This window comes from Epinephelus moara, chromosome 24, assembly GCF_006386435.1.
Source record: "Epinephelus moara isolate mb chromosome 24, YSFRI_EMoa_1.0, whole genome shotgun sequence".
NCBI classification, from domain to species: Eukaryota; Metazoa; Chordata; class Actinopteri; order Perciformes; family Serranidae; genus Epinephelus; species Epinephelus moara.
Window position 1 is genome coordinate 31,594,690 of NC_065529.1, and position 12,849 is coordinate 31,607,538.

Genomic DNA, 12,849 nt, shown 5'->3' on the forward strand with positions numbered 1-12,849 from the left:
AGACAGACATTGGACTGACAGGCTGCCTGAGATGGCAGCAACAGAAAGTTTGCTGATCTGGGAGTCAGGGCCGTCCGGGATAAGACCCCTGGCGCAAAAAAGGATCAAATGCAGATATCATTTGACTGGAGATGTTTCAATAATACTTGGCACTGAGTTATTTCAGTCAATACCTTAAAAAGTATCGAATAACGATACCCAGCCCTACAGAGGATGAGGGCACGGTGAAGACCTGAATACAAGCTATTTTCATAAAGCCCTCACTCTCTGCTGCAAAATGTCCGGGAAGGAAAACACTTAATTTGTCTAAAAATAAGCTTATTATGTATGCATGATTGTTAAAAAATAAAAAATAAATAAAAATACATAATACAGACAGTGAATCGTATAAAAATTGTACAGTAAACTGTACAGTTAATCAGTTGTTGTTTACTGTCATTGCAATGTATTGAATATAATTTGAAATATCCACTGATGTCACTTAGGCATTGTCAGTTTACTCAATGATGGAAGAGGGGTCCTTTAAGGCTAAAGTTTGGGAACCACTGGATTACGCCACTGTTTTGGTGTATAAAGCACCACGTTATTTCTCAGCTGGCTGATTTCTGCCTGTTTCTCTGTATGAGTCTGTGACTATTTGTGTTCAACTATGCACGCTGACATGGTTCCTGCACACACACACACACACACACACACACACACACACACACACACAGACCACCCATGGATAGACAGAGGACCATTTCCTCTTCTCTGGCGACTGGGCCTATTTCACATCTAGCTACCTTCGCCAGCCTGCTCCCACCACAAAAGGGGGCCAGTTCCTATTCAGCAGTTAACGAGGACGACAAACTGGAGGAGCCATTGTCCCTGCTCCTCAGCCCCTGTCACAAAACCTATTGTTGCCGTCAATCAACATAACTGCTCGTTTCCATTCCCGTCTAACCCTGTCCGTCCTCGCCCCGCCCGTGGCTACTTGCTGAGGTAAAAGGTTGAAGTCACTGATTGAGTGGCACTCCAAACATTTAAGTGGAGGAAGTCGCCATCACAAAGTCAAGTGTTCTTCACCTTCGAGAGAACAAGTTAGTCATCGAGCCAATTGGATTCTTTACAAAACACACAAAAGTCACCTCGGCTGCACTTGGGGGTTTTCCAAAAATGCATTCTGCCTCCACAAGTCACCTTGCTGACCTTTTGTAGACAAGAAGTCAGTGGATGTAAAAACGTTGAATAGATGTGGCTCCAAGATCTTAAACAGAACAGAAAATGAACCAGCAACTATTTTAATAACTGATTAACCATTTAAAAGTTCTGTATGTAACTTTTTACAAGTATTAATCTTTTTTTAATCACCAACAGATGAACAGGTTGTAATGTCATTTAAGAACTGAGACTTTGCCCGACCTTCCCAGTTGCCTTCTATGAAAGGGACATGGGCCGAATTTTCTAGGAAAATCCAAAGGATGTGCATTATGTGTGTTCCTGAGTGCCTTGACTCTCTTCAGCTTTCGCTACAGGGCTAACAGTGTGCAACAGTAGCTAACGTTAGATTTTCCACCAGATCAGCACACTTTGTTGCTGTCTCTGGCCACCAGCCCACTGTAAACCCCGAGGCTGGGGTTTGCGCTGGCTGAACTTGAGTTGCCGCAGCTGCTAAGGTCTGAGCTGCCGTCTGCTTGTGTACCAGGGAAGTAGAAAACGTCAGGTACTTAATCCAGTCTCCAGGGCTGATCAGGCTGGTAAACTGGCTATCTTGCCATCTGCGAAATACTTTATCAGCTAATGTTTTAAAATAACTAAGGTCAGATCAATGCAGCGTAGCTCAATTGGGCCTACAGCTAGATAGCAACCTTAGCTTGCTTTGCTTACTAACATTATTACTAGGCCCCTAGGAAAGCTGCTCAGCCTTGCAGCAAATTTTTCCCAGTGGCCACTCGTGATATTGCAGCAAAACAATCCTGTGTCCAAAAACCTTCTCCCCATAGACCATTAATATAAAGGAAATGTTTGTAAAACTGTTTACTTCAAACTGTAAACAAGATCAATTATGAATCTTTCTATTCCGAATTTTTGATCCATGGAGGTTTTATATTTGCAAAACTTTCCTCAACCCGAGAAAGGCAATTTAAAAATCTGTGACATCATCACAGTGTAAAGTCTATGAGCCGAGCGGGAACTCATGGGCAGGGCCAGCGGGAGAAACACTACTGTGCATATTCAGCGGGCTGCATACCACGGAGGTAAAGCTAGAAAGGTGAGCAACGTTCCACTGGAACGAACAGGTGCCCTGTTGGCATCCAGTATCTAGTTATTATTAAAAAAAACTATAATTATCACTGGCAAAATACTATCTGAATGGATATGTAACTTTGGCTAGCTTGTCAAATTGTGTTTGTTCCCCAACTCACGTGATACATGTGATACTAACTTTGTGTTGATTTAGTCAACAATAGTGATGCAGTAGCGGCCGACAAACTAACTTGAGCTAATGTTAGCCAGCTAGCTGTACCTTAGCTATTCTACATGGTTGCTTGTAACTTCAGCTGATAATGTAATTTGCAACGTTAGGCAGTTTAGCATCATGGAGCCAGTGGTCCAAATGAAATGTAGGAACATTGCAGATAGTGACGTTATTCTACATATGATTGACATTAATTTTTCACCGAAGTGTGAGCAACACGATGCTGACTGCAGTTCACTTAACAGCCTCAGAGAGAGGTGTTCCTAATAATATGGATTTTCTGAAAGTTACATACAGAACCTTTAAGTCATTTTAATGCAAAAATGTCAACAATTCTTTGGTTCCAGGTTTTCCAAGTTAAGGAAGGATTTGCTGCATTTCTTTCTGTTATACCATTTTAAACGGAGTATCTGGCTTTTGAACTGACGCTCTAACAAAACTATTAGAAGACACTTCACCTAAGTATCCGGAAAACTGTGTGATATTTTGTAGACTAAATAATTCATCAATTAATCAAGAAAGTAATTTGCAGTTTAGCTAATAATGAAATTAACCATCAGTTGCCACCCTAATTTGTATTTCTGCAGAGCATACCTACATGGTGAAAGAACTGCAAGGGCTTGGGTGCATTTTTCGTGCAATGATGCTGGAAAAAATCAGCACTTGGACACAAAAACTCTAAACTCAGATATTTGCAAACCCCTCAAGAACTCTAAATCGATGCTATTGTGTAAATGGAAAACTCATAAACCTTCGTAATTAGATGATAGTAGCCTGAAACAAAAAGATATGGAAAACAGGAGGGAGGGGGGCAAAATAGTGGAATAAAATGTGAAAATAACCAGACGTTTGCTGTGGTATATTTATTCTCCAAATATGTGACTAATTATGCTAAGCAAAGAATGTTGGAGAGCACAACAACTGAGGCCTTTCACTGCGAGGCTGTGACAGGATGTCAACATCTGTATAAAGGGTGGATAGAGAGGCAGAGGAGAAACAGGTGAACTGAAGGAAGGACAAACTACTTAACTTGCAGCTACTTCTCAGCCACGGTGTGTGCTGTGTCTACAACATGATTAGAGCCTCAACTCTGCTCACAATAACCGCTATTGGCCTAATTACCTTACGCTGACATTTTATTAGGGAACACACACAGAGGGAGAGACAGAGGGACAGACAGAATCCTCAGGGGTGCCAGACACTAAATCAGTATCTCAAACACAAAGCATTCCCATCTTCCCAATCTGCCCTTCTTTTGGGGGTTTTCAGGGGATTTGCTAAAGCTGTACATTTTGCAGAGCAGATTTTTCCCTTTGGATGTTGGAGGTGCTGTTGAAAACAGCCCCTCAGATTGCATTGTGCTGACTGAGGTACAGTACAGATAGTGCATAGCAAAGTGCGCAGGAGTGGGAGAGGGAGGATTGTGGTGTGAGCTTCCTTTTATCCTGGTTCAATGGCTCAGAGAAAAGGGTGATTAGTTTGTCCCATCTCAAAGTGCTGCCACGTCTTTGGTTACAGAGATAAAAGCCCTGCCTCACGTCGAAGAGAGCAGCCATTGTCACGCGAAAAGAGAAACAAAACCCCCCGTCTACTTAAGTGAGGGGAAACACTGGGCAGTCCTTAAGGAATGTATCTTTAAGACATTTCTTTATGAGTGTTTTAAAACAAACCAGACTCATTTCAGAGCAGACAGCGTAATGCTCCGTTGTATAACTTAATACTATAACATTTTCCCTGGAAACAAAGAGCTCTTTGAAGAGAGCATAGATGCCATAATAAGACACTGATGACAGGCACATCCAGGAGATCTTCTCTCACTGCACATCCCAGCCACTTCCCATCAGAGGGCTACAGTAATGTGCCTGTACTGGGGGTGTCAGCGCTGGCCATCGAGCACACGGGTCAGTTCCAGGTAACGCAACGAGAGCAAGGAAGTGAGAACTTTCTTGTCAGTCAACCGGACAGGGGACAAACTGTTTACAGGAGGGCTTTGCCAAGGGTCTGTCTATGGTATGCAGGCTATGCGCTCTGGATCACTGGCTGTAAAATCCCATCAAAGGAGGCTCCTTGGTCTCAGCGGTGTGAAGCTAAGCTTATCCGCAAGGAGATGAGCTGCTGGCAGCTCCGGTGTGACCAACAGAACTACTTTGCCATACATGGACCCGTGGATTGGAATTACAGAGGGCAGATACTGTTTTTCTTTGTTCTTTTTGTGCGTATCAGCAGGTGGTCTCTCCACCATGAGCTGATGGGTTGTGTTTTGGGGGCCTTGACTGTGATTGGTTGGGGTAAACACTGGATGGGCTTGTCCGTTTTCATATCCATAATGCAGTCCTCTGACCTGTGCTGCCATGTCACACCTCTGAATGAGGAGAGAGTGGCATGACTGTGTGGACCAGAGCCAAGATTTAGACATGGGACCATGGCTAGAGGGGGGATGTGGCCCTTTGGAGCTTTGATGTAGGAGTACATACCCAGACAAGTAAAAGCTAACTGCAAGACAGGCTATCTATCGTAAAGTACAGGAGTGCTACCATGACCTAATTGTTTTTCGGAGCGTAGCACAAGATAATACAATGCAAACCTCACTTAAAAGCAAATGTCAACACTTGAGATTCTTTTTTCCACCGTCGACATCTAAACCTTGCAGGATTGCTGTAGCAGCACAAGTGCTGTGGACATGGCACTGACTGATAACATCTGCTGAGATGTCTGGATGGGCAAAGCATCTCTTGACCCTTTTGACCTTTTTCTGAAAACCTTTCATTCAGAGATCAGCGCCAAGGGTGAGGTGATGTTTGAAGCATGCTTCCTCCTGCTGAGTCAGGAACAGACATACTGCCTTTAAGTAAACATATCTGGCCGCAAAACCTGATAAATGTGATCTTTTTTTGAAACTCTGAAGCAGGGCTACTTAGGCACAAATTCAATTGGGCTGGATTTTAAAAACCAGGAAATGCAGACGGGCCAGGCATTGTCAGCATCCTATTTAAAACTATGTTTAACTTTTGGTAATGACAAATTTTAAACAACATCAAAAAATAAGTGTAGTAAAATAATAGCAATCTTTATCATTTTACTTTTGAAATAAAAAATATATTTTTGGTCACATATCTGACCCAGACACATCACAAAGTGCAGACAAATAATAAAAATGTGCTGACAATGCTATCAGTGCACAGAGCAATAATGGTAACCAATAAAACACCCACACCTCACCTCATGAAGTTTTCCATCAAGATCAAGGAAAAGTGTTTAGGAAAAGACATTGGATGTGTTTTTTGACTATTTGACCGCAGCGCAGACATCATGAAAAGCCACTAAACGTGGTCGGAACTGCGTCACATGAGAAAACGTGGCTGTGTAGCTAATGTAAAACTTAAATTAAAAGCACAGTCCCAGTTAAACGCCCAGTCCCTTTTACTAGCCTGGTGTAGCTACACATTTTGACAAATAAACACCTGTCTCCATTAGACGCCTGGTCTGGTTGCTGAGCAGTTCATTTTTTTAATAGAAGTTCTTTGGATGTATAAAAGAGGATTGTTGGCTACCTCAAATTATGTGTCCATTCCTCGATTACCCTGTAAGTGATTCATGTTACTTCAGTCTGTGAGGGTCCTCAGGTCAGTTGTGAGTTGTAAGTATTGTCTTAAGATAAAGTGGTGCTGTGTCATCATGCCGGGTGCCGTTATCCCCTAGTTTCGTAACTCCATCTCCCTCGGATACCCTGTTGGTGCTAGATCCAATGAATGATTCATAATTGTTATATTATCTGAAACCTATTTTTTCCACAAGTAATATTCATACTGGTTTAAACAAACAATTTGATGGTATTTCCTGATCTTTGCTGAGCAACAGTTTTGTGTGAAAGGAATTAAAGGCCTGTCCCAAATATAGGCCTGTTGATTTCAGTGATTTAAGCAAATAATAGTACCGGCTATAAACTGAAGTTTTAGGGTGTACTGATCTGTGCATCCTGCCTGATCAGTGCTGCACATGTGGAACAGAGACAAGGAGAAAGCGAGGTGGCTCACTCCTCGTCTACTTCCATATACTATATGTAGTTTAAATATTTTTGTCATACTGGTATATCTCTAAGTTTGTATCTGGGGTGGATGTGACCTACAGGCCGCCATTTGAATAGGCCTGCTTTAGGGGACTTTAAGTATAAAAATCTGGATACTTGAGGATACTTACGATACAGACAGCCAGCTTCTCCATTGAGTTGAGACCATCCAGGGCAGCACTTGTACACAGTCTGATAATCCTGTCGGTACACTTGTCTGTATGCAGTGTAGTATGCTGTCCTGTTAAAATGACAAACATCAAGTTAAGAAACAAGCCCTTTGAGGCATGCTTGCTGACATTGGGCTGTAATCAACTTTGACTTGACTGACAAAATACAACAGTGTTTGCAGTATAACATTGTTAAACAGTAGTGTGTGAGTGAACATGCTTATACAGTGCATGGGAATTATCTGACAGTCTGACAGGCACGTACCATTTTTAAATGTTTCATATGGCTGAACACTTCTAGATTAAGAAAAACAAACATGTAATCTAATCAAATGACTCCCAGTCCTTTGAGTAACATGCAGTGTAACATTCAGCAAACATTTTCCCAGACTTTTAAAGGCGCCGTTTTAAAGTGTCAGCCTGGCAGACTCGACTTCAGAGAGCGGTGCCTATCCCTGTACTTTGGGACCCCTTTCATTGCCCCCCAGTCATTACACATTCTGGAAGCACGTTTTGTTTACAGCGAAAAATTGTGGCCTTGGCTGCCTTCAAAGCAGCCACTGACTTTGTAATGCAGTAAATGACGCTATGAAAGCGAGTGTGAGCAGCAAAGTGAGAAACCCCTGAAACAGAGGCAGGCTAAAAAGTTAGCATTAGGGCTCTCTTCAAAGGAATGTTGCTGTGAAGATGCCTGAGTGTTAAATAGCTGGTGACTCTGGTGAAGCGGGGCTACACCTTGCACTTAACTGTATGAGAGGTTTAAAGCTGTGATTACAGAAGAGAAGAAGAGATGAAGAGGAGGTTAGGTAGCTCATCCTGTTTGATTTGGAGGTGGAGTCAAATGAAGGATCATGCCCTCTGTGATAAATTCTTTTGGTTGCATGACTCATGGAGACATAATTAATGCTTTGCTCTCACCAGAGCTTAATCAGCAAAGCACCACATCCCCTGCAGGTGAGGATGGGAGTGTTTTGTTTGAGAACGGAGTCAGAGGTTTTGACTTCAGAGAGGGACGAGACGACAGACAACAAATGAGGCTCGTTACTCACCTCCTCTCGTATCCCATGCACCACGACTGTCTCACACAGCCTTGCTTCCACACTTTAACCATGCGTGTGAAGGCCTGCACGCAGGGCTGCCTCTGGGCGACCAGCGTCACCTCCCTCTCCATGCACACATTGGGCCTGAAACGAAAAGCGTTAAAAAATACTTAAGGTGTCAAAATGTTTTTACAGATGTACAGATAGCAGCGGGGCAATTTATGAGCACTGTGAGGGGAGATGATGGACAAAGCTTCATGAGTCATTTTCTAGTTAACTAAGACGTAATGCCTGTGAGGGCATTACCTGTGTTGAGATGTGAGGCTGCTTATGATGTCTGGTTATGGTATTTTTAAAGACTTAAGGGGAATTCCTCATGCATCACCTTTCAGGATGCTAAGCTGCACAAGATACTACCTGCAGCTCAACCTTAACTCAGTGTTCACCTGAAGTGTGGTACCTGAAAGTCTTTTAGAGGGTGGCATCGGCATGAAAAGGATTTCCTGTTTCATTTTCTATCTTCTATTCCAAATATAAAAAGCAGCAAAAACAAAATCATAACCAGATAAGATCAAAATGCTCACATGTGAGGCAGGTTTGCCCAGAAACAAAAGCATATGATGTGCAACCTCTGCAGCCAGTTACAGCTTTCCTGCACAATTTTCAAAATAAATGTATAAAACAAAAACATGCCACAATTTTCCAGACAATTCACACAAGACATGTATGGTGTTTTCACTGGACATATGGGAAAACATGCATGTTTTCACTTGTACCTACGAGAGTGTCAGAGACAGTTAACATTTTCGCCCCCAGCTAGAGCACGATAAGCCTTTTAACTGAGATGTTTTGTCCTTCTTACACAGAGTCTGTCTGGGTTAACAGGCAGACCTGCCACTGATGTCTTTCACACCATTTGCTGCTGTGCAGAGAGGAGCCTCAACATAAAAAAAAAAAACACAGTGCAACACGATCTTTGAAACATTTACTCCTTTGGTAACTCTCCAAGGACAGACAGGAAGGCTCGGCATATGGAGATCAGCAGGAATCTTACGACAGCATCCAGCTGCTCATCTCATAAACAACAGTAATCACCATCACCTCCAGCTGTACACATAATAGCATATGAAAGACCTTATTGTTACTGGCAGGTAACCGCAGAGAATCTTCTCTCGCATAATTCGAGCTCTTTATTTATTATTTTGGGGGGTTTAAAATACCTGTTATAATTGTCTGCCTCTTCACTGTGAGGGGGGCTTCCAACACACTCTGACAGAGTGAGGAATGCAGCACAGACCATCCACATGGAGCTAATATATAATCATGTAAATTACAGTGATACAGCATGGTAGCCAATAAAGACCATGATGAGAGCACACAACAGTTAAAATGAATCATCCTGAATCTACAAAATGAATCTGTCATCCAGCTGCTGTCTGGCAAAACACTCAACAAGCCTCCTGTTTGAGTCTGTGAGACAAGTTTGTGCATCTGCAGGTGAACCAGCAGCTTTGTCAGGTTTAAACTGCAAAGGAAATGTGAAGCTGTGAAAATATCTTCTTTAAGATGAAGACTAAACATCATCCCTGTGTACTGTATTAAAATAAATAGCCTATAAACAACAAAACATAAGGAGAAAAGGTTACTCACATGTAGGATTGGAGATTGTTGGCGATGCCATAACGAAACGCACGAGCCTCTATAATAAATATTAATAAAAAACAAGAAATAACACCATCCATGTTTCTTCTTCTTGGATTAGAGCTTCAAAAAATGAATGAAAAACTCGCAAACTCATTCATGAGTATAACTCTGCAGTTTAACTAAAAATGTAACCCTAATAAATAAGAAATTTAAAAAAAAGTCCGAGCGCGCAACAGGGAGAAACTTAAAAGGCGCGTGAATGATCCTCCGCGTGGAAACGATCAGCACTTTCCAAAACTGACCCTGCCATCACACGCGGTGTGTTTCCTCGCTCTAAGCCGGTGTGTGTGTGTGTATGAGTGTGTGTGACACTGACTGAAGTCTGCAGCTCACCTACGCTTCGTCACTGCAGATGTTGGACTGACGGGCAAAGACTCGTGGAGGCTGAGCGCTTTCTGCCTTCCTTCATTGACTTGGTAATGATGGCAGGGGGGTTTGGAGGGGGGAGGATGGATAGGGTGCCATTTATTATTCAGGGCTTCAGCAGCTTCTAAAACACACACGGAAGGCACCCTGCAGTCTGCAAAGTGCACGCACAAACAGGGACTTGAAAACAGGAAGGTTTCCGCGGGTCCAAACTTAAGTTTTCTCTTAACTTTGATGCGTAATGGCGCAGCATGGCGTTTATTTAGCTCCACGTGCGCGAATTGATGTGAATAAAGTTCTTGGAGCTGATAAATGAGCGCACATGTGCGTACACGGAGCCATGACGCACAGCAGAGAAGCATCTGCAGGGCTGGAAGCGCAAACCACCGCATGGACATCTAGGGAAACTGAGTGATACACAATGACCCGCGGAGCCACAGAGGATGTTTTTGGGGTTGAGTCTGAAACAGCTAGTGGTCACTCTGCAGGGCAAACAGCTGATGGTGGGGTCACAGGGTCAGCCGCCAGGGCCGACTACTGCCTCTCCAAACAAAGCTTTTATTGCGCGCATGTGTGTTCATGACCCTCAACAGTCCAGGGTCACCGCTGTCCGTGCAGCCTCGCAGGATGAGATCATTTCTTTAGATCAGGAGCTCTCAGGAGCTCATCTGAAATATGTGCTTTCAAAAGAGGGACAGAAACAAGAGTCTTTTTAACTGCAAAAACAAAAAGTGAGTTTTATGATAATCAAAATTTGTTTATGTTTATTTCTGGGCAACATATATGTATATAACATATATGGGGGAAAAAAATCAATACACCATAGTATCGTGATATTTTTGTGTGGCTGTCTTGTATCATCACAAGTGCCAAGTATCGATTTTTTAGTTATATAAATTATTCACATTACAGATACAACTTAAATTTTAGGTAGCCTACTAGAATAATATAATCAACTGCTTTTTCAGTCCACTAGATACATTTTGCTGCAAAAAAAAAAAAAATTAGCTTAAAGAAAACTGAAAACAAAACTTCATATGATCCCTTTGACAAACATAGTAATATAAAACAAATCCAGTACTGGAATAATATAAACTAAAGTCTTTACAGTTTGAGACAGGGCCCCTCTATAAGACAGGGTCTCATAATTATGCATTTGGTATTGTACTTTATTGGTGCAAATTCAAGGCGGCACTGTGGTGCAGTGTTTAGCATTGTCACCTCAGATTTTGAACCCTGGGCTGGGGGAGCCCTTCTGTGTGGAGTTTGCTTTTCTCCGGGTACTCTGGCTTCCCCCCAGTCCAAAAACATGCAGGTTAATCGTGACCCCAAAGTGCCCGTAGGTGTGAATGTGAGCGTGAGTGATTGTCCGTCTCTAAGTCTAACCAGTTGCCCACTTTGCCTGGTAATCCAGCATTGCACCAAAGAATCCTTGCGGTGCCCAAAAAATTATTTGAATTAGCACTACCAAAATAATGGCTTCAACTCTAAAATGCCAGCAGGCTCTCCTTTAATCACAAAGGCAACATTTCCATAATCGTGACAAAATACTTTTAGTTTCCAAAGTTTATTTTCAAGAAACCTCAAATCCCAGGAGGTCCTGAGATTTCTGTGTGGCGGTTATACTGAGTGCATTTGATTGTTCATGAACTTGTTTGGTAATATGGCCTAGATCAGTAAAACACAATATACAGAAATTGTAAACATCGGTAGGTATTTTTACCAAATCCAATCTTGAGGCCCTGTCTTACACAGCAGTGGTCCTCAACCTTTGTCATATCAAGAACCCCTAAATTGATACACATTAGGTTAGGGAACTCCATCTGAAAAGATTTTGGTTGTTAGATATGATTAAGAGCAGAATTCTTTAGCTGAGGAGATAACGTTGGAGGAAGGGAACTCTGATCGAGATAGTCAGACACAGCAACAGGCTACAAGTCATTTTCAGTGGAAGCAGGTGATATGAAGCTACAAACTCAGGCCCAACATTTGTTGCTGCAGACAGGCGTGACAGGCTACAAATCAAAGTTTTTTTCAGTGCTCTAATGACATGGTGAAGCACCATCCAATCATAAGTTTCTAGCTGTAATATAGAGTTCTCCAAGGATGACATTTTTCTGTAGGCCAACACAAAAGTTAGCATCGCACTGGCTCCCACAACAAAAAGCCTGTGTTCCCACTGGATTTTGGATTATTGCAGAACATAAGCTCAGTGGCAAACAAATGTTTGATACTTAGAAGTTTCATTCAGCAAGATAATCTTCAAAAATGAACACAACTTTTATGATTGAAGCCTCAATTCAGTCGCCAAAAGTAAAAAGCTAACATTAGGCTATAAAAAAGACACACTATACTCACCTGACCTAACATCACCACCATAACAAGACTGTAAAGCCGTGTTCGGTGCAACTTGGCATGATGACATTCTGTAGTCTCATTTAGCCACTTGTTAGCAACCCCCCTTTATAGACACATTGAAGCTTCAAAGTTCACCAGTGGGGTATCTACTGATGTATTTTACGTTGGGGAACAAAACGTGAAAGTCTCTTAAGCTTGTGTTAACCGCAGACCTTATTTCAGGCATCTACTCAAAAAACCTTTAGAAAACCCATCGACTTTGAGACAAGGGGAGCCATGAGTGGTAAAATGCTAGCTCATTTCTGAGTTTTAGGGTTCATTCCTGGTACACACTATTGTATTATTTAGCTTAGTTGGCTGACTTATCTGCATTGCGGTCCACACAGGGATGGATGGGGCAATGGGGCAGTGAAATGTGATGTTAAAATGGGGCTCAGACGTTGACCAAAAACATATTTTTTTACCATATCCAAACTTTTGATGATGCTCAGTCAAGGTGCTTTGTGGCAAGTGGCAGACACACACTAGCCTGTGACAATTTAACTGCATTAAGGAGCACTTGAGCAACACTTCAACAGCAACACAGCGATAATGTAGATGGTCACGCTGCTGCCCTGTCGCTCAAAGTGGGAACACAGCATTACTCACATTGGGCTCAGTTCTACAGTGAAGTTAATAGTGGAA

The 12,849-nt window shown here is 42.3% G+C and overlaps 1 protein-coding gene across 1 annotated transcript in view; it reads right to left on the reverse strand.

Annotated features, from left to right (window-relative positions):
* megf6b (multiple EGF-like-domains 6b) overlaps positions 1 to 9,807 on the reverse strand; it is a 94,950-nt gene extending 85,143 nt beyond the window's left edge. Inside the window, exons 1-3 of the mRNA XM_050037256.1 lie at positions 9,388 to 9,807; positions 7,747 to 7,881; positions 6,659 to 6,768 (exon numbers count right to left, since the gene is read on the reverse strand). Of these exons, the coding sequence (XP_049893213.1) occupies positions 6,659 to 6,768; positions 7,747 to 7,881; positions 9,388 to 9,479 (337 nt within the window). The 5' untranslated portion in view covers positions 9,480 to 9,807. The remainder of the gene's footprint in view (positions 1 to 6,658; positions 6,769 to 7,746; positions 7,882 to 9,387) is intronic.
* Between the last annotated feature and the right edge of the window lie 3,042 nt (positions 9,808 to 12,849).